Here is a 20,637-nt window from a genome sequence, read left to right as displayed (position 1 = left end):
CAATTGCATTCATTTCTGCTGTAATTTTTGTTGTTTCTCTCCTTCTGCTGACTTTGGGTTTTGAATGTTCTTCTTTTTCTAATTCAGTTAAGTGTAGTTTGAGATTGCGTATTTGGGATTTTTCTTCTTTGTTAAGGTGAGCCTGTATTGTGATGAATTTCCTTCTTAGTACTGCTTTTGCTGCATCCCATATGAGTTGCTATGATATGTTTTCATTTTCATTTGTCTCCAGATATGTTTTTATTTCTCCTTTAATTTCTTCTGTGATCCATTGGTTTTTCAATAGCATGTTGTTTAGTCTCCACGTATTTGTCCGTTTCTCAGCTTTTTTCTTGTAATTAATTTCTAGCTTCATAGCATGATTGCAAAAGATGCGTGCTGTTATTTCAATCTTCTTAAATTTATTGAGGCTTGTCTTGTTTCCCAACATATAGTCTATCCTTGAGAATGTTCCATGCGCACTTGAGAACAATGTGTATTCTGCTATTTTTGGATGGATTGTTCTATATATGTTTATTAAGTCCAACTTGTCTAGCTTTTCATTTAATTCTACTGTTTCCATGTTGACTTTCTGTCTGGATGATCTATCCATTGATGTGAGTGGAGTGTTGAAGTCCCCTCTATCAGTGTGTTATTGTTAATATCTCCTTTTAGGTTTGTTAAAAGTTGCTTTATGTACTTTGGTGCTCCTGTGTTGGGTGCATAGATATTTATAAGTGTTATGTCTTTTTGGTGGGGTGTCCCTTTGATCATTATATATTGCCCCTCTTTGTCTCTTTTTACCTGTCTTATCTTGAAGTCTACTTTATCTGCTATAAGTATTGTGACAGCTGCTTTCTTTTTTTTGCCATTAGCTTGGAGTATCAGCTTGCATCCCTTCACTCTGAGCCTGTGTTTGTTGTTGGAGCCGAGATGTGTTTCCTGGAGGCAGTCTATTCTTGAGTCTTGGTCTTTAATCCATCTCTCCACTCTGTGTCTTTTTATTGGAGAGTTCAGTCTATTTACAGCTAGCGTGCTTGTTGATATATGAGGGCTTAATGCTGCCATTTTATCTCTCGTTTTCTGGTTATCCTGCATTTCCTTAGTTTCTCCTCCCATGTATTTCAACCTACCAATTGGGTTATGTAGTTTTTTATGCTGGGTTTCTTAGTTTTCTCCTTATTTATTATTTGTGTCTCTGTTCTGCTTTTTTTGTTTAATGGTTACCATGAGGTTTGTATTCAAAATCTCCTAGATAGGATAGTCCATTTTCTGACGGCCTCTTATTTCCTTAGAGTAAACTGATTCAGTCCCCTGCCTCTTCCCCTTCTATGTTGTTTTTTTCAATGCTTAGTCCATCTTGTGTTGTGAGTTTGTGGTTAAAGTGACAAGGTTATCTTTGTTTTTGATGTTTTCCTTACCTTTATCTTTAATGTTATACTTGAGTATTTGCTCACCTGTTTTGATGTATAGCTACAATCTTCTGGTTTTGTTTATCTATTTATCTCCTTACTCTGCTCTTTGTAACCACTTTCTTCATTTTTTTTTTCAGGTATGATGGCCTCCTTGAGGATTTCTTGTAGGGGGAAGTCTTGTGGCTACAAATTCCCTTAGCTTTTGTTTACATTTTGAGTTGATTTTTGTGTATGGTGTAAGATGATGGTCCAACTTCATTCTTTTGCATGCGAATATCCAGTTTTCCAACCCCACTTATTGAAGAGACTATCTTTCTTCATTATATATTCTTGTCACCCTTGTTGAAGATTAGTTGACTGTATATGGGTGGATTTATTTCTCTATTCCGTTCAGTTGGTCTGTATGTCTTTATGTGAGTACCATACTATTTTGATTACTGTAGCTTTGTAATATATTTTTAAATCAGGAAGTGTGATGCCTTCAACTTGTTCTTCTCTTTCAAGATTGCTTTGGCTATTTGGGGTCTTTTGTGGTTCTGTATGAATTTTAGGATTGTTTTTTCTCTTTCTGTGAAAAATGGTATAGGGATTTTGATAGTGATTGCATTGAATCGGTAGATTACTTTCAGTAGTATGGGCATTTTAACAATATTAATTCCTTCAATCCATAAATATTGGATATCTTTCCATTTATTTGTGTTATCTCTAGTTTCTAACATCGGTGTTTTATGTTTTCAGTTTACAGCTCTTTCACCTCTGGTTAAATTTATTCTTAAGTATTTTATTATTTTTGATTCTATTGTAAATGGGATTACTTTATTGATTTCCTCTTCAGATAGTTTGTTGTTAGTGTAAAGAAATGCTACTGATTTTTGTCTGTTGATTTAGTTCTGAATTTAGCTGTGGCTCATGTCAGCCATACTACCCACTTTTAATATATAAGCCAGTAGTCTTTTTTCTTTTCTTTTTAATTTTTACTTTTTAATATTTTGCCTTAAGCCTGTTGTTTTGGATTATCTGTTACTTGCAACAAAATGAATCCTAGCTAGTACAGTGTAGTTGCAATCATGATATCATATGCATTTATAATCTCAATTTTGCCCTCATACTATTTTATCCAGATATATAAATGTAAAAACACATTTTAACTAACATATTTGTTAATAATTTGCATTTTTAAAAATGTAAATATATCAACTTCAAATACATTCTCATTATTATAAGCCTCCAGGTCCTTTAGATTCTTACAGCAATATGAAATTTTTACAACTTTTCCATTTTATTTTTGGGAGTTCATTTGCCTATCAGAATGTTCAATGTTTGAAAATGTAAGAAGATTATCTCTTTCAGATTTTTTTCTCTCAGTGATGAATGTGGTCAAACTACAAGAAAAATCTTGTGTTGACCATTTTTGTGCTATTTATGGTTTTCTAGAATTCATCAACTTTTATTTTAGTCAGTCAAGGTAAAAGATGTAAGCCTTTTTTGTGTTTCACATTCTCTTTTGGTTCACCAGAATTTATATTCAAAGAATTAGTTCTCGGTTATTTCAATGCATTATATAATAGTAGGCTCTTGCTGCTGTACACTTTGAAATACATGACGCCTGTCTCATTTTATTTTTATAAAAACAGCTATAGTTTTGAACATAGAGACTATTCAGTTCTTACAGAACAATCTTTACAATAATTTTAAATTTAAATAATTATTCTGACTTATTCTGATATGTCTTAGCGTTAACCTAGCCTGTGAGCTAAGCTGAAGTCAATAGGTTATATGAATGTGTGCCTGTGTGTGCAAGTTTATGACTGATCGTGGATGAAAATAATAAGTGAATTCATGGAAATAGTTCCTAGCTGAGGTCATTAGCTAAAATGGGAAGGTAGAATAGTTTGTTTTCAGGAAAGAAAGATATAGATATTTGTCTAGCTGAGTGGGAAAGTAAACTTAAACAGAACTGTGTTAGGATTATGGAGAAGTGTTGAGTATCCTTTTGAGGTTTGTGGTCATGAATTTAGAATCAAACCAGTCTACCCTGATACCAAAACCAGGCATCAAAACAAAAGAAAATAACAGACAATTATCTTTTATAAATGTAGGCACAAAAATCCTCTACAAAATACTAGCAAACTGAATATAGCAATATATAAAAAAGAATATAGACCATGAAATTGTTATTAAGTAAATTTATCCCAGGAATTCAAAGTTTAACATCTGAAAACTAATTAATGTAGTATACCATATCAATAAAATAAAGTAGGAAAACCAAATGATTGTCTTAATAGACGCAGAAAAAGCATTTGACAAAATCCAACACATTCCATGACAAAAAAATATTCAACAAACTAGGAATAGAAGGGAAATTCCTCAATCTGAGAGCACATCTACACAAAACTCACAGATAACATCAAACTTAATGATGAAAGAATGGTGAAAGAATGTTTTCCCTAAAGTAAGGAATAAAACAAGGATGTCCACTTTCCCCACTTGTATTCAAGAGTGTACTGAAGGTTCTAGCCAGGGCAGTTAGGCAAGAAAATGAAAAGACTGAGATTGGAAAGGAAAAGGTAAAATTCTCTCTCTTTGCAGATGACATGATTTTGTATATAGAAAATCCTAAAGAATCCACTAAAAAACTACTAGTACTAATAAATCAGTTCAGCAGGGCTGCCAGATAGAAGATCCATATATGACTGAATTTCTGTACAGTAACAATGAACGATCCAAAAATGAAATTAAGAAAATTTCATTTATATAATAGCATGAAAAGAATAAAATACTTAGGAATAAGTTTCCCAAGAGAAGTGCAAAACTTCTAAAAATTACAGAACATGTTGAATGAGGTTAAAGAAGACCTAAATAAATGGAAAGATATCTCATGTTCATGGATTGGAATACTTAATATTGTTAAGATGGCAATACTCCTCAAATTGATCTACAGATGCACTGCAATCCCTGTCAAACTTTCAACTGACTTACTTGCAGAAATTGACAAGCTGAAATTTCATATGGAAATTAAAGGGACCCATAATAGCCAAAACAATCTTGAAAAAGAAGAACAAAGTTGAACCACTCACACTTCCCAATTTCAAAACTTACTATAAAAATGCAGTAATCAAGACAGCATGGTACTAGCGTAAGAACAGAAGAAAGTATCTATGAAGTTGAATTGGGTGTCCAGAAATAAACTATTACATTTAATTGATTTTCAACAAGGGTGCCAAGATAGTTCAATGGGGCAAAGAATGGTCTTTCAACAAATGGTACTGGGACAGCTGGATAGCCACATGCAAAAGAATCAAGTTGAATCCCTCTTCACAACGTTTAAGAAGTTTAATTTAAAATGGATAATAGACCTAAATGTAAGAGCTGAAACTGTAAAACTCTTAGAAGAAAACATAGGAAGAAATCTTCATAAATTTGGGTTAGGCAAAGCCCTCTTAGATATGACATCAAAATCACAAGTGACAAGAGAAAAAAACAGATAAGTTGGCTTCATCAAAATTGAAAACTTTTGTGCTTCATAGGAGTCCATCAAGAACCCGAACAGAGGGGCTGGCCCCATGGCAGAGTGGTTAAGTTTGCACACTCTGCTTCGGTGGCGTTGGGTTCACAGGTTCAGATCCTGGGCACTGACCTAACAACACTGCCCGAGCCACACTGTGGCAGCATCCTGCATAAAACAGAGGAAGATTGGCACAGATGTTAGCTCAGTGACAACCTTCCTCAAGCAAAAAGAGGAAGATTGGCAACAGATGTTAGCTAAGGGGCAATCTTCCTCACCAAAAAAAAATAAAAGAACCTGAACAGACAACCCACAGAATGGGAGAAAATATTTTAAAATCATATATCAGATTAGGGACTTGTATCTAAAATATATCTTACAAGTCAATAATGAAAAGCAATTAACTCAATTTAAAAATTGACAAAAGACATTTCTTCTTTGAGAAATAGACATTTCTCCAAAGAAGATATACCAATGGCCAAAAAGCACATGAAAAGATATTCAGCATCATTAGCTGTCAGAGAAATGTAAATCAAAACCAAAATGAGATACTAATTCTCACCCTCTAGGATGGCTATAATTAAAAAGGCAGACAACAAGGATTTGTGAGGAAGTGAAGTTGGAACCCTGGTACATCGCTGTTGGGAATGTGAAATGGTGCAGCTGCTCTGGAAAACAACAGTTCCTCGAAATGTTAAACATAGAGTTACCCTATGACCAAGCAATTCCACTCCAGGTGTGTACCCAAGAGAAATGAAAACATGTCCACACAAAAACTTTTACATGAACATATGTAGCAGCACTATTCACAATAGCAAAAAAGTGGAAACAACTCAAATATCCATTAACTGGTAAATGGATAAGCAAAGTGTAATTGGCTTCTTTCTCTTAGTATAACATTTTTAAGATTCATCCACAGTGTGGCAGGCATCAATACTTCATTCCTTTTTATGCATGACTAATATTCTGTGTATGTATATGTGTATACACAATACAAAAGATCACATATTGCATGATTCCATTTATATGAAATGTCCAGAATAGGAAATGTGTAGAGAAGGTGGGTTAGCGTTTGCCTAGGGCTGGAGGATTTGGGAGGAAATGGGGAGTAACTCCTGATGGGTTTCTTTGTGAGGTGAAGAAAGTGTTCTAAAATTGAATGTGGTAATGGTTGCACAATTATGTTAATATACTAAAAACTATTGAATTTTGTATACCTAAATGAATTAATTGTACGGTATGTGAATTATATCTCGATAAAGCTGTTAGGTATTTTTTAAAAATCAGACCAGTCATCCCATGCAACATTCAGTTGCTCAGGTACAGGAGGGAGCGGGAGAGAAAAGATCACTGAGTTCATCCAAAGAAGGTCAAAAGGAGAGAGGTTTCTGAAGGTTTTTTTAAGGGAGTAATTTTAATGATGGGCCATAGAATCAAAGCTGGAGAAGGATACAAATGAAGATAGGACTGAAATAATGTATGATTGCATTACTTGACAAAATGATTGATTTTAGTGGAATTGTTGGGAGAATAAGAGGATCAGAGAAACTTGCAATTGATGTTTTGGTGGTGACAAGTTACTGGGAGAAATTGCCTGTGGAAGAGAGTGGTTAAAATGAAGTGAGTAGAAATAGAGAAGTAGAGTTGAAAGTCAGAAGGTGAGAGTGCTAAGGGACTGGATGTTAGCTGAGAACAAGGGGTTTACATTTCTGTCATATGAGTAATTTCAGGTATAAATTAAATACGGGTGAATAATTTTAAGTAATTTAATTTTAGTGTTTGATTTTGCTTTGGAAAAGTCAAAAGAGCTTCAGAGTCAAGATCTCTGTCTAAATCTGGCTCTGCTATCAACATAGATCTTATGCCAAGGAGAAAAATTTTGAAGTATGAGGTTTATAAGGTATTTGTATCTCCCACCCCCTTCCTACACACATGCACGCACACATACATCTGTTTCTTCTGTAGGCAAGGGAAATAGAAAGTTCAGCCAGCCCTTTCTCTTTTGGGGATAGTTTCAAATAGGTGCCCCACCTTTCCATAATCAAAGTAAAAGTGAGGATTTATCCACATTACAAGGTCTTGAACAATCCTGGGTTACAACTATATCTGTCCCTCTCACAAAGAGATTTGTGAGCTCTGGAGGAATATGTGTGGATGGTCACAGCAATTCCATTTCTGGGCAGCCGTATCACACTGAAAGCTAATTCTGCTGAAAGTTTATGCATTGGGCTGTGAGCTACTTCTGAGAGTCCACTGGTTGTGAGTGAAGAACCTGGCCCAAGCTCAGGAACTTGGCTAGTTAAGGATCTTGTTTTAGGAGACTGAATCATCTTTGTGCCCTGAATTGCTCCTGACACTCCTCACTGCTTTTCTTAAGACTTGTTCCTTGTTAGTAGTAAAGTGTAATTTGTTTAGTAATTCTTATCTACATATCTCCTGCACTAACCTGATCCTGCCTTTTCTAATTCTTCGTTTTTACTCCTCCATAACTTGCTGGAGGGCTCATTTCAAAAATCTCAAAGTCTGAATAGGTAGGTAAATTATTTTCCCTTTACTTTGCTATGTGATGTTAATCTAAGAATTCCAGCAAATCTTTACCCTGCAGTGTACAGTTTCTCTTGGGAGCAAGAAGAGGGGCAGAAGTAGACTTAAATACTCCCACAGAAGTAGTTCTTTGTAGCTTTGAGTTCACTGTGAATTCCAAATCCTAGATTTTATAGATCCTCACTTAATTTCCAGCATTTTTCAACCTCTGGGGCCTGACACTGTTGAAGCATTTGGTTTATTCCAACCACAACTCAAATGCCTTTTCTTCCATCCCTGGCAGTGTTACTTATTAATGTTTCTGGTTTGTGATGGTAAACACCCTCTATTAGTGGTTCCAAAGCCTGCTGGATGATAGTAGCATAGTATCCCGATTTTCAGTGTTTTCAATCATAGCCAGTAAAAAGACGAACCCTGAATCAATCTAATTATTTCCACTGCAGACCTCCTCTTTCAGACCAGGAAAGACACAATCTCTAACAATTAGCTGTTTTTGAAGACTAGATTAAAATGAATTTTTAGCCTGTACTCCCTAAGAGAGTATCTCCATTTAGTGAAATCATGTAATGCTGCCTAAATCTGGTTTTCATCTGTAAGTATTGAGCCCTGAATTCTTGACTAGAATTCAATTTCTTTGTGCCTTAAAGTAATTCTCAAAGAAACATCATAACTTCTGAAAGGTTAGTACCCAATCCCCTGGACGGTTATGGTGAAGGTTAATTTGTGACTTTCTTTTAGGGTAATGATTTATTCCAAAGCAGGCTTGAATATTTTACCATTGGTCCAAAATCCCATCTGGAAGTCCTTCAAATATACCTCAAATCTAAGGCTTTTTGTTCTGCTCCTAATAAGGCCAGCTCAGTGTCACATTTAAAAAAATACAAATTCTGTTTTTAAAATTATTGAATATGGGGCCAGCCCCGTGGCTGAGTGATTAAGTTTGCACACTCCACTTCGACAGCCCAGGGTTTCGCTGGTTCAGATCTTGGGCGCGGATATGGCATTGCTCATCAAACCATGCTGAGGCGGCATCCCACATGCCACGCTAGAAGGGCCCACAACTAAAATATACAACTATGTACTGAGGGGATTTGGGGAGAAAAAGCAGGGGAAAAAAAAAAGATTGGCAACGGTTGTTAGCTCAGGTGCCGATCTTAGGAAAAAAAAATCATTGACTATTAATTTAAGTCTTTATGAAGTCTCTTGAAGGGGTGGCAGAGGAGGAAGTCCTCATTTACTATTAAGTAAACTCCTAAAAGTTCTGTCCCATCTGTCCTCCTCAGAGTTCCAAACAGCAGGAATTGCTCACTTCTTTTCCTCAAAACTCATTTTTTAAAAAAATTGACCTGTCACTTCCTTAGTTCATTCCCTCTTGCTTCTTATACTCTCCCAAATCAAGCCTTACAACATCTTCATGTTTTTTCTTCTATAAAGAGCATTCTCAGCCCCTCCAGGTCTGCATTTTTATCTATCAGCCAACTAAGTCCCCAGGAGCAAATAAAAATTATTCCCTAGAAATAGAAGCTGAGGAGGGAAAGATGAAGCTATATTTTTAACCTTCATATCCCTGTTCTATATGTCCCACCAAGTGCAGAATGCATTTAGATACTAAGCATTCTTCAGCACCTTGTAATACCCACTTACCTCACCCACAACTGTGGATACTGCCCCTTCCTTAGGCTTTCAAAGTTTTGCTGTATGCTGCTGCTTTGTTAAAAGAACAAAAAGTATCTCATGGAGAGAATCTTCCTAGATGAGGCAGTTGAGAGGAGAAGGAGTAGATGTCGGGTAGGGGGATGACCTGGTGTACACTCCATCCCTCAGGAATGTTATTGAGTGTGGAAGGGCTGCTTTTGGAAGACTATTTCTAGAAGAAAAGATGTTTAGTTTTGTAAGCCAAAGATGTACTGATGTATAGAGGGCTGCTGGATTTACAGAGCTAGGTTCTCCGCTTCTCAATTTAGTGACAGTGAATGATGAAAGGACTTCCAGAGCTGTTTGCAGATGAATGAGACTCCTTCAGAAGATGTTTGCAGTGGTTGAGTACTACTTGTGAAAAGATAGAAAAAGCTGCCAGCTGGATAAAAATGAAAACAAGACTGGAATCATGTGGCAGATAAAAGGGCAGGACCCAGTCTAAACTCTATATTGAAACCAAAGAAAGTGAAAACTCTATTTGGAAATAGGATAAAGAAGCAACCAGGCCAGTAAACTACAGGAAGGATTTCAGCCTCACAATTCTGATGCCCCTGGTACCACCTCAGGTACTTCTCCAGCCCAATTTCCTTGTTGCAGTTACCAGTCAGACGATGGCTCTAATACAGAGATGGCTTCTGGTTCTAACATGTGTCTTTTCCTGTTTAATCTCGTGTGTTGGAAAAGGCAGAGCATATGTTGTGGGTTTACCTATAAGAGGCATTTTGCAGTAGTCCTCCTTGACACACATCTCTTAAGCTTTGCTGCATCAATAAGAAAGCAGCTTCTGAGAGGGGAGCAGCGGGCAGAGCCTCTACCCATTTCCAGTGAGGAGTGGTACTGAGGGTTATGTAGAAAAGGAGTAAAGAAACTGTTTAGATTTTAGAATGATGAAAGTGGCTGTATTCGTTTGCTAGGACTGCCATAACAAATTACTACAGACTGGGTGACTTAAACAACATTTTCTCACAGTTCTAGAGGCTAGAAGTCTGAAATAATGTGTTGGCAGAGTTGTTCCTTGCAGGCTTCTTGAGGTAAGGATCTGTTCCAGGCCTCTCTCCTTGGCTGTTTTTCCCGTGTCTTCACATCATCTTCCCTCTGTGCGTCTGTGTTCAAAATTCCTCTTCTGATAAGGACGCCAGTCAGATTAGATTAGAACTCACCCTAATGACTTCATTTTAATTTAATTACCTCTTTAAAGACCCTATCTCCAAATACAGTTACAGTCTGAGGTACTGGGGTTTAGAACTTCAACCTATTAATGGCGGGGGTGGGGGGTGCGGGGCACAATTCAGCCCTTAACAGTGGCTGTCTTGTTTTTGACTTAGATACTTGCTATTCGCTAGAAGACAATTTCTAGAATGGTTTGAAATTGGGTCTTCTTTTCTCCATTTCCACAAACTCTGAAGCCAGTATATAGCTTACTATAAGATAAAAAAGTATACATAATATTTAAGATACTGTTTCATAGGAAAGCTGAGTGCTGCTATGAAGTGCTCTTAAATTTTTAAATCCCCTTCTACTGAATGAAATTAGGGGAATTTCAGGGACAGAAATAGGATTAATTGCATGATAAACCATATGTAGTTTTATTCTTCTATATTGAGAAGCAGTAGTTGAAGCATTTTTCAAAGATGACTATCATCTCTCATAATAATAAATTTGTAATAACTCAATCACGTAGTCTTGTCACTAGAAGTATTTGTTAACAATTTTGAATTAAGATTTTGCTGAAGTTCTGATCGCGCATACCTTTACTACTGAAATATTAATCAGGACACACTAAGCTTTCTAGTGTAAATACCTTGAAGGAGAAAGTAATTCCTAAATATACAAAGAGGTAACTTGACTGTCTGTGTTGCATCCTTTTTCGCCTCCCTTTATGTTAATATTTGATAAAGTGTTTAATTTATATGTGACTTCTGAAGCAGAAGCACAGCTCCTCTTTGGGGAAACTCTCATCTTTGAGATAAGGGATCCTGTATGAGTAGGACCAAAGCATTACCACATAGTAGCTAATATACTCTCTTAAAATGTTACCCTATCGGAAAAATGAAATGTGCAAGTCTTCAAAATGGCACAAAAGAAAGGTTAATGCTTCTTCGAGTACGTTTCTTAGAGGACTTACCATGTATGTAAATAGTTGATTTTTGTTTGTATTATGTGACTCATGATTTCACTGAAAACCTGCACAATTCACTTTTAGCTCTGGACCTTTGACCTTTGTGAGGTATTTACCTGTATAGAGTGGGCATTTGGCTTGTTTTAACGTATTAGAATTTTTTTTTCATTTTATATTAAGGAAAAATTCTACTAGAAGAGAAGAGATGTGTATTAATGCTGAGCAGGTTGGATTTTGGATGGCTTCTTTTAGTCAGGCTGTCTAAACATTGAGATGTTAGGTGATTAATGAATCCTGGCTGTGGGCTCTGTAATTCTAAAATCTTCATTAAAAGCCTCTCTTGTCTGAGCCCAAACTAAAGTACTCTCATTGCTGCTTTTCTAAAAGCTCAAGAAAAAAACACCACCAGTTCAGACATTTTATAATGAGACAAGAATGTTTCACCTACTTTATAAAAATGTGACTCAGTGCTTATTTTTAAAGCTGGATTTTAAAAATTCCCTTCTCTTTGCTCAAGGAATGTGCTATATGTAGTCATACACTTTGTATTAATATAGTAGACATCACAAATCTGTTTTGTACTTTTTATGTTGTTAGATACCAATAATCAGACTTTAGGATATTAAATAAATTTAGTCTTACAAAATTTAAAAAATAATATAAACAGAAAAACAACCTTGAGGCTTCCCTGCTTTCCTGAAGCTTTTCTACATTCACCTCATACTCTGTGTATTCTGAATATTCATACCTCTGTATATTGAAAATATTTCGTCTTTGTCTCTTTCAAGTTGCCTTTCAATTTATTTTATGGTTTTAGTTTTTTTTTAGTTTTAGTTACACGGAAGATTTAATCTCAACGTGTTCAACTTTATCAGTCTTTCTTTTATGACTTCATGCTTTACATACAAAGACATTTCTACTTCAGTGTTATATATGTTACTTTATATTTTTTAAATTAGTGTTTAGTCAATCTGGAATTTATTTTTATAAATGCTTCTGGGTTGAAATTGACGTTTATTTTTTGTTGTAAAGATCATGAATGAATGTTGAATTTCTCACGTGCTTTTGGGGCAGCAAATATTAAGATAATCATATGGTTTTCCTTCTTTAATCTGTAATGTGGTATGTCATTGCAAACAATGCAGGTGGTCAAGTAGCACACATCTCAGACCTGCTGGAGCAGTGTTTGCTAGAGAAAGCTCACAGGGACGGGGGTCAGTGGTGAGTCTCCATTGCCCTGTTCCACTCTGAAACAAAGCATAGCAATCTACTAGGGCCTTATGCCAAATTCCATTGGAGGGATCTTGACCATTGAGCTATGGAGCTTTGAATTAATAATTAGAGAAACACCAGCACTTCCCCTGGTGTGATCAGGGAGCAGAATACAATAGTAATATGATGTGGCAAAACTTTGATTCCAACACTGTCCTGATGGCATGACATTCAAGGTTGATGGGAAGTCCTAGCCTAAGTGAAATATAAACCTTGTGGTCACAGCTATAAGATCTTGCAAGTTAACAGTAGGTTTGCTATGCCAGTAAGCCACACCAGTAGGACACGTCAGTACACATGATTGGTTTAGCACCAGCCCTTTCCCTGGGTTGAGGGGAGTTGGAGTCCAAACATTGTGGTTGACCAGTATTGATTGTTTTAGGCTCTGGACCATAGTCACTTTCCACGGAGCTTTGTAAGATGCCACATATTTTGGAGGCCAGCTTTCAGGGAACCAGTCTTGGACTAATTAACTCTTACTTGTCATTGCCTATTTGACCTTCATCAATTTTTCTCTTAATATTCTTCTTTTTTTAAAAATTATTTTATTGATGTCATAACAGTTTATAACATTGTGAAATTTCAGGTATACTTTATTATTTATCAATCACCATGTATATGTGCCCCTTTTGCCCACTCCCCATCCCCCTCCCTCTGGTAACCACTCATCTGTTCTCTTTGTCCATGTGTTTATCTTCCGCATATGAGTGAAATCATGTAGTATTTGTTTTCTCTGTCGTATTTTGCTTAACATAATACCCTCAAGATCCATCCATATTGTTGCAAATGGGATAAATTTGTCTTTTTTATGGCTAAATGGTATTTCTTTGTATATATATACCACATCTTCTTTATCCATTCATCAGTCGATCGGCACTTGGGTTGCTTTCACATCTTGGCTATTGTGAATAATGCTATGATGAACCTAGGGGTGTGTAAGTCTCTTTGAATTGGTGATTTCAAGAGACATATGGTCATATGGTATTTGCATTTTTAATTTGTTGAGACATCTCTGTACTGTTTTCCATAGTGGCTGCACCAGTTCGCATTCCCATCAGCAGTGTATGAGGGTTCCCTTTTCTTGACATCCTCTCAGTATTTGTTATTTTTTTCTTGGTAATTATAGCCATTCTGACAGGTGTAAGATGATCTCTCATTGTAGTTTTGACTTGCATTTCCCTAATGGTTAATGATGTTGAACATCTTTTCATGTCCCTGTTGGCTATCTGTATATCTTCTTTGGAAAAATGTCTCTTCTATCCTCTGCCTCTATCTTCTGCTTTTTTTTTAACCAGGATGTTTGTTTTTTTGTCATTGAATTGCTGAGTTCTTTATATGTTTTGGAGATTAACCCCTGGTTGGACATATGATTTGCAAATATTTTCTCCAGTTGGTGGATTATCTTTTCATTTTGTTCCTGGTTTCCTTTGCCTTGCAGAAGCTCTTTAGTCTGATGTAATTCCATTTGTTTATTTTTTCTTTGGTTTCCCTTGCCTGAGTAGATGTGGTATTTGAAAAGGTCCTGCCAAGACTGATATCAAAGAGTGTACTGCCAGTATTTTCTTCTAGGAGTTTTATGGTTTCACATCTTACCTTTACGTCTTTAATCTTTTTGAGTTTATTTTTGTGTATAGTGTAAGACAATGATCTACTGTCATTCTTTTGCATGTGGCTGTCTAGTTTTCCCGACACCATTTATTGAAGAGACTTTCCCTTCTCCATTATATGTTCTTAGCTCCCTTGTCAAAGATTGGCTGTCTGTAGATGTATGAATTATTTCTGGGCTTTCAATTCCTTTTCATTGATCTGTGTGTCTTTTTTTGTACCACTACCATGCTGTTTTGATTACTAGATTGGTAGTATATTTTGAAGTCAGGGATTGTGATGCCTCCAGCTTTGTTCTTTTTTCTGAGGACTGCTTTAGCTACTCTTGATATTCTAATAGATCTGATTTACTTTACAGATCTGATCTGCTTTAACTAGTAGATTTAAAGTCTGCTTTCCTAAATGTGATCAACAAAGTCTTTTCTTATACTCTCCTTATCTGGCTTTTTAAATTTCCTTTTAGGGGCCAGCCTGCTGGCCGACTGGTTAAGTTCTTGCGCTCTGCTTTGGCAGCCTAGGGTTTCACTGGTTCGGCTACTGGGCACAGACATGGCATCACTCGTCAGGTCGTGTTGAGGCCACATCCCACACAGCACAACCAGAGGCACTCACAACTAGAATATACAACTATGTACCGGGGGGACTCTGGGGAGAAGAAGAAGAAAAACAAAAGATTGGCAACAGATGTTAGCACAGCTACCAATCTTTTTTTTAAAAAAAAAGAAAGTTAAATTTTCGTTTGAGTTATATACAAGGTATCCTCTAGGAACTTTTAAATCTTTCTAAGATTCTATAGTTATGTTTCTAATATGATTTAATTTTGAATTTGCTCTTAAAGAACCAGCTTTGGTTTTATTGATTGTTATGGACTGAATGTTTGTGTGCCCCCAAATTCATATATTGAGGCTGTAATTTCCAGTATAGCTATATTTGGAGATGGGGTCTCTAAGGAAGTAATTAAGGCTACATGAAGTCATAAAAGCGGGTGCTTGATCTGATAGGATTAGTGTCCTTATAAGAAAAGACAGCAGAGCTCTTTCTCTATGCTGAGGAAAGGCTGTGCGAGAGAGGACATAGTGAGAAGGCAGCTATCTACAAGCCAGAAAGAGAGCTCTCACCAGAAATGAAGTCAGCTGAAACCTTAACCTTGGACTTCTGGCCTCCAAAACTGTGAGAAAATAAATTTGTGTTCTGTTATTTAAGATGGTTGTTTGGCCACCTAGGCTATGATATTTTTTTGTGTGGCAGTCCACTTTGATCAACTCTATCGGTTCTTTGTTTTTGCTTACTTGTTTCCTAATTTATTCATTTCTCCTATACTTATGTATTATTTTTTAGGTTTAGGTTGAATTCGGTGAAAAACCCTTAGCTCTGTTTTGCAGTTCATCGATTTTTAGTTTGACCGTTTTGACAATCAGCCTGTCAATTGATTTTTTAAATTTTAGTGATCATATTTTAAATTTCTATGATATTCTGTTTATTCTTTTCTAAAAATGAATATCCTTTAATATCTTTCTGAAGCTAGTAGATATTCTAAAATGCTGTCCTGTGTGCTTTATTAAGCTCATGTTATTTATAGGTAATGAGTTCTTCCTTTTGTTGGATTTGTTTCCTCTCTTTCATTATTGTCTTTTCTCTTTGATTATTGTGATTGAATGCTCACCTATGTATTTGAGATTGTTTATGAATTCTCTCTTTACTTGAGCTCTTCTCTAAATATGGATGGGGAAATGGTAGGACAAAACTCCTGGATGGCGTGAGCTAGTAGCTTCTTCTGTATAGTGAGAACTCTCCATTCTTCCTGGGTGTTGCTAGTTCCCTGAAGCTCCTGTTTTACCCTTTCACCCCAGCGTTGTCTATCTCTCCTTTCCCTGATGACAGACTTGTCTGTTGCTTTCTGCCTGGCCCAGAGAGAGATGACCCAGTATGTTCTACTTTACCAACTGATCACTTTTGCGGTTGTCCCAGACCCCTCCTGTTTTCATTATCTGACACTTGTAGGCTTAGTACACCCTTGTACCAACTTCCATCTTTGTTGGCATTTTCTTCTGTGCATGTTTTAGACTGTGGCTTCCTTTTCTTCATTCCCACTTACCTTCTTTCATGGAAGGATTCCTCATAGTTTCTGGAGAGTGGAGGGCACTGTTTTTCTTGTTTTGATTTTTAGTTATTATATCATTTAGGAGATATGGAGATACACTCATCTGTAATTTCCTGGCACTTCGAGTAGGATGAGAAGACTCTGGCATGTATTCAGTCTTCCATCTTGAAGTCTCCAAGATAGCTACATTTTGAAAATTGTTTTATTTTGATATAATTTCACACTTAGAGAAAGGTTTCAAGACTAGAAGAAAGAAGTCTCAGTTACTTTACACCCAGATTTACCAAATATTCCCAAATATTAACATTTTGGAATATATATTCAATATACATTTGGGAATATATATTGAATCATTTAAGAGTAAGTCATAGTGATGTCACTGAAAATGGCAGAGTAGGGAACTCCAAAAAATCTGTCCCTGCATTGAAAACAATGATTAAGCTGGCAAAAACTATTAGAAATTTTTTGGAACTCTGGAATATAATAAAAACTTGACAACACCCATAAGAGTGCTTAATAAAGAAAGAAGCTACTGGGGGCAGCATGGTGGCATTGTGGTTAAGTTAGTGCTCTCCACTTTGGTGACCCACAGTTTGTAGGTACGGATCCTGGGCATGGACCTACACACTGCTCATCATGCCATGCTGTGGTGGTGTCCCACATACAAAATAGAGGAAGATTGGCACAGATGTTAGCTCAGTGACAGTCTTCCTCAAGCAAAAAAGAGGAAGATTGGCAATAGTTGTTAGCTCAGGGCCAATCTTCCTCACCAAAAAAAAAAAAGAAGAAGAAAGAAGAAGCTGCACAATTTCAATGTGAGCTATGTGATGTTTTTACTTACCCTCTGTAATAGTTCTTCATAGAAACAGAACCAACAGGATATGTATATATATAAAGAGAGATTTATTTTAAAGAATTGACTTGCATGATTGTGGAAACTTGGTGAGTTCAAAATCTGATGGGTTAAACCAGCAGGCTGGAGACTCAGAAAAGTTGCATCTCAAGTCCAAAGGCAGTCTGCTTGCAAAATTCCCTCTTGCTTGCTGGGGAGGTCAGTTTTTGTTCTGTTAAGGCCTTCAACCAATTAGATGAGGCCCCCACATTATGGAGGGTAATCTGCTTTACTCAAAGTCCATCAATTTAAATGTTAATCTCTTCCCCCAAAAACCTTCACAGAAACATCCAGAGTAGTATTTGAAAAAAATATCTGGGTACCCCAGCCCAGCCAAGTCGACACATAAAGCTAACCATCACACCCACCTGCCATCACACTCACAGGTGGCTGTGGGGTTGGCATCTTGCATTCCTTGTTTGGCTTGCTGGTGCTAGAGGGGTTGACCACACACAGCAAAGAATGCAATCTGTATAAAGATTAAGTTGCAGACATGATCCCCCTCTACCGCTTGATACTTCAGTGTGTATTTCCAAAAACAAGGAATTATTCTTATTATTACATGACCATAATGTAGTTGTCAAAATCAGCAACTTAACTTGGATGAAATTCTGTTGCTACATGGGTACACTTTAAAGGCCCTTGTTACATATTGTAAAATTTTCCTCCCATAGTTTCCACCAATTTACACTTTGTTAGTGTATGAGAATTTCAAATAGTTCTTTACCATTTAAAAATTATAGATTTATATAGTTTTAAGCTTTGCTAGATTGATAGGCAACTTCTTCAAATTCATCCCTGTAGAACCCCTATCTCATTTTGCTACTATAGACCTCACCTCCTTTCTCTGTATTTTGGTTTTTGTTTTTCCTCATGGAATCTTCCTAAGAATTAAAAAACAAAATTCCAACTCTGAGAGTATTGGAGGAACTTCTAAACTTGACTGTCCCTAGTACAAAAGCATTTTTATTCCTATTATTGTGCTCTATTGCATACATTTAGTTTTTAAAAACTCATCTTTACAACCTCTCTATGAAATATAATTTTTGCAGATAAAATTACAAGAGGTTAAATGAATTTCCCAAAGTTAGACAACCAGTAATTGGTAGATTCTGGACTCCTATTAGACTTTCTGACTTCAGAGTTGATAATATCATATTGAACTGGTTACGTGGGAAGGACAGTGAAACACTCTATCAAAATTTGCCAGAGAGAATTCATTATCTGCTATATTTAATTGCCTTCAAGATAGTGGTAAAAGCATCTTTCAGGATAGATGATGGAAGATAACAGACTGAGACTCCAAATTGGGATTGAAGGTGATGAAGAGTGCTAGATGTTAATGATTGACAAGAAATACACCTTTTAGACTAACATGATTGCCAGGTTAAGGGAGATTATATATGAACCAAAAACAGAATAAACGCTGAAAACCGCCACATACTTCAAAGCAAATAAGGTTTAGCAAATCTTCAAAACTGACAAGACTTAATGCAGCTGTGATGAAAGGATGGCTGATGAAATTTGGACTCGGATACATAGTTAAAAAGAACATGGCAGGGCCCCTGATAATCCAGCAGGGGAAGTAGAGGATTTTTGAGGAGGAGCTAGAATGGATAAATCAAGAAACATTGAAGCAGGACAAGTTTTTAGAGATCATCTTGTCCTATGTTCCTTATGTTACAGATAAGAATACTGAGGCCCTCTTGAGACTACACAGCTAGAGAGTTACGTAACCAAGATTAGAAACTACATTTTTGCCTCCAAGTCATCTGGGATAGCCTGTGATTAAAAATGGATACACTTCCTATAAAAACAATGTTGGCGAGCAAAAGAATAATGACACCTTTTTTTTGTTTATAAGAACAATCGTTATTTTTCTCATTCATATACAAACAATAAAAACAACTTCTATTGTAGGTAGCCATTTATCTTCATTCCTATTCTGTATTTATTCACAGTGTCTCATTATATTCTGATATTGTTCAGAACTCCTTGGGTATGTTGTAATTTTACCATCTGGGATACATCACTCACAAAATACATATACATTGTAATAAAAATTGATGCTTCACAAGAATTCATATTGGCTATACTCCCATCTTAAAGACCTTTGTTCTGTTGAACAGTGAAACTATGTAATATTTCAGTTCAAGAAGAATTGATCTTATTTTCTAATTTTTTTTAGACTGCTATAACATTCTAAAATAACATTCATGGAATACAGAAATCTTTGGAGAATTTATGTAAAATCCATATGGACTTTTCTTATTTTCTTTGGCTCATGAATTTCACTTTATTGCTACAAACTCCTATATTAATTGTTCCATATTGAGTTGCTTAGAACTGTTTAGTGGACTTCTATAGACCTTGATGGTCTCTTGAATAAATTTAATTTAACTAGTAATGCATTTTGTAATGTTATCAAAAAAAATTGCTCATTAATCCATTTCTTATCTGTTAGGATGTTTAGCCAGTTCCAGATGTTCCACAGAAATATAGAAGAGATTGGGCAAAGTTAGGGAAGAGATATGAAAAATTCCTGCACGTAAAGCACTATTTGGATATTTTGGGATCAACACATGGAGAACAATGTTTCTATCATTAACTCATTCATTGCTAGAGATATAAAAATAATGTCTCTGTCCTCAGAGAGCTTAAAGTCTAGTGGTAGCAAGTATACATCAGTATAATATGAACCAGAATATTGTAAATACCAGAAGTTAAGACATGAAGGTCAAGCAGGGAGAAATGCAGCTGATTGGGGAGATCCAGAAAGACTTCTTGCAAGAGAGGATATTTGAGGTCAGTCTTGAAAATAGGCCATTGAAGGGAATGATAGAGTAGAGAAGATAATATGAGCAAAGGTATAGAGACAGAACACATTGGATATGGGGAATATCAAATAACGTAAGATGCAGTTTGAAAGACTAGTAAAAGAAAGTAATGCTAGCAGTAATTTAATGAGGACCTACTGTGTACTGTGCCTCTTGCTATGTACCCTTCATGCATTATTTTATTGAACTTTAAGAACGCTCCATGAGGTAGGTGTTAGTATTATTTCCACTTTCCGGATGAAAAGATATTAAATGATTTACCCAAGGTTATACAACTATTAAGTTGATGTTCTTAGATCTTAATCTAGGTTTGACTGGTAATAAAACCCATACTCTTAACTACTACACTATTGAGTTATATTGTGGAGATTTCAAATACAAAATGGGGCTCTTATTTCCAATTATGTTAGCAGTGGAAAATAATATACTTTTTTTTAGCAAGAGCACCAGTTATTAAGAGTTTATAAGATTAACCTAGGGGCTGGCCCGGTGGCACGGTGGTTAGGTTTGCATATTCTGCTTCATCAGCCTGTGGTACACCAGTTCAGATCCCAGGTACGGACATGGCACCGCTTGGCAAGCCACGCTGTGGCAGGTGTCCCACATATAAAGTAGAGGACAATGGGCACGGATGTTAGCTCAGGGCCAGTCTTCCTCAGTAAAAAGAGGA

General features: G+C 36.2%; 1 protein-coding gene and 1 pseudogene across 11 annotated transcripts in view; both read left to right on the top strand.

The window, feature by feature from the left end:
- Window positions 1-20,637, top strand: part of RBMS3 (RNA binding motif single stranded interacting protein 3) — a 1,423,334-nt gene that overhangs the window by 20,423 nt on the left and 1,382,274 nt on the right. For 10 of the 11 annotated variants that reach the window (XM_070492730.1, XM_070492739.1, XM_070492735.1 and 7 more), the window contains exon 2: window positions 5,469-5,635. The exons of the other annotated variant lie outside the window; for it this stretch is intronic. In XM_070492730.1, coding sequence (XP_070348831.1) covers window positions 5,613-5,635 — 23 coding nt within the window. In that variant the 5' untranslated portion in view covers window positions 5,469-5,612. The remainder of the gene's footprint in view (window positions 1-5,468; window positions 5,636-20,637) is intronic. 11 annotated transcript variants of the gene reach the window in all.
- On the top strand, window positions 8,150-10,172 carry LOC123279448 (SIN3-HDAC complex-associated factor pseudogene; annotated as a pseudogene).

This window comes from Equus asinus, chromosome 21 (genome assembly GCF_041296235.1).
Source record: "Equus asinus isolate D_3611 breed Donkey chromosome 21, EquAss-T2T_v2, whole genome shotgun sequence".
NCBI classification, from domain to species: domain Eukaryota; kingdom Metazoa; phylum Chordata; class Mammalia; order Perissodactyla; family Equidae; genus Equus; species Equus asinus.
The sequence above is the reverse complement of the archived record's forward strand: the minus strand, read 5'-3'. Positions and strand labels throughout refer to the sequence as shown.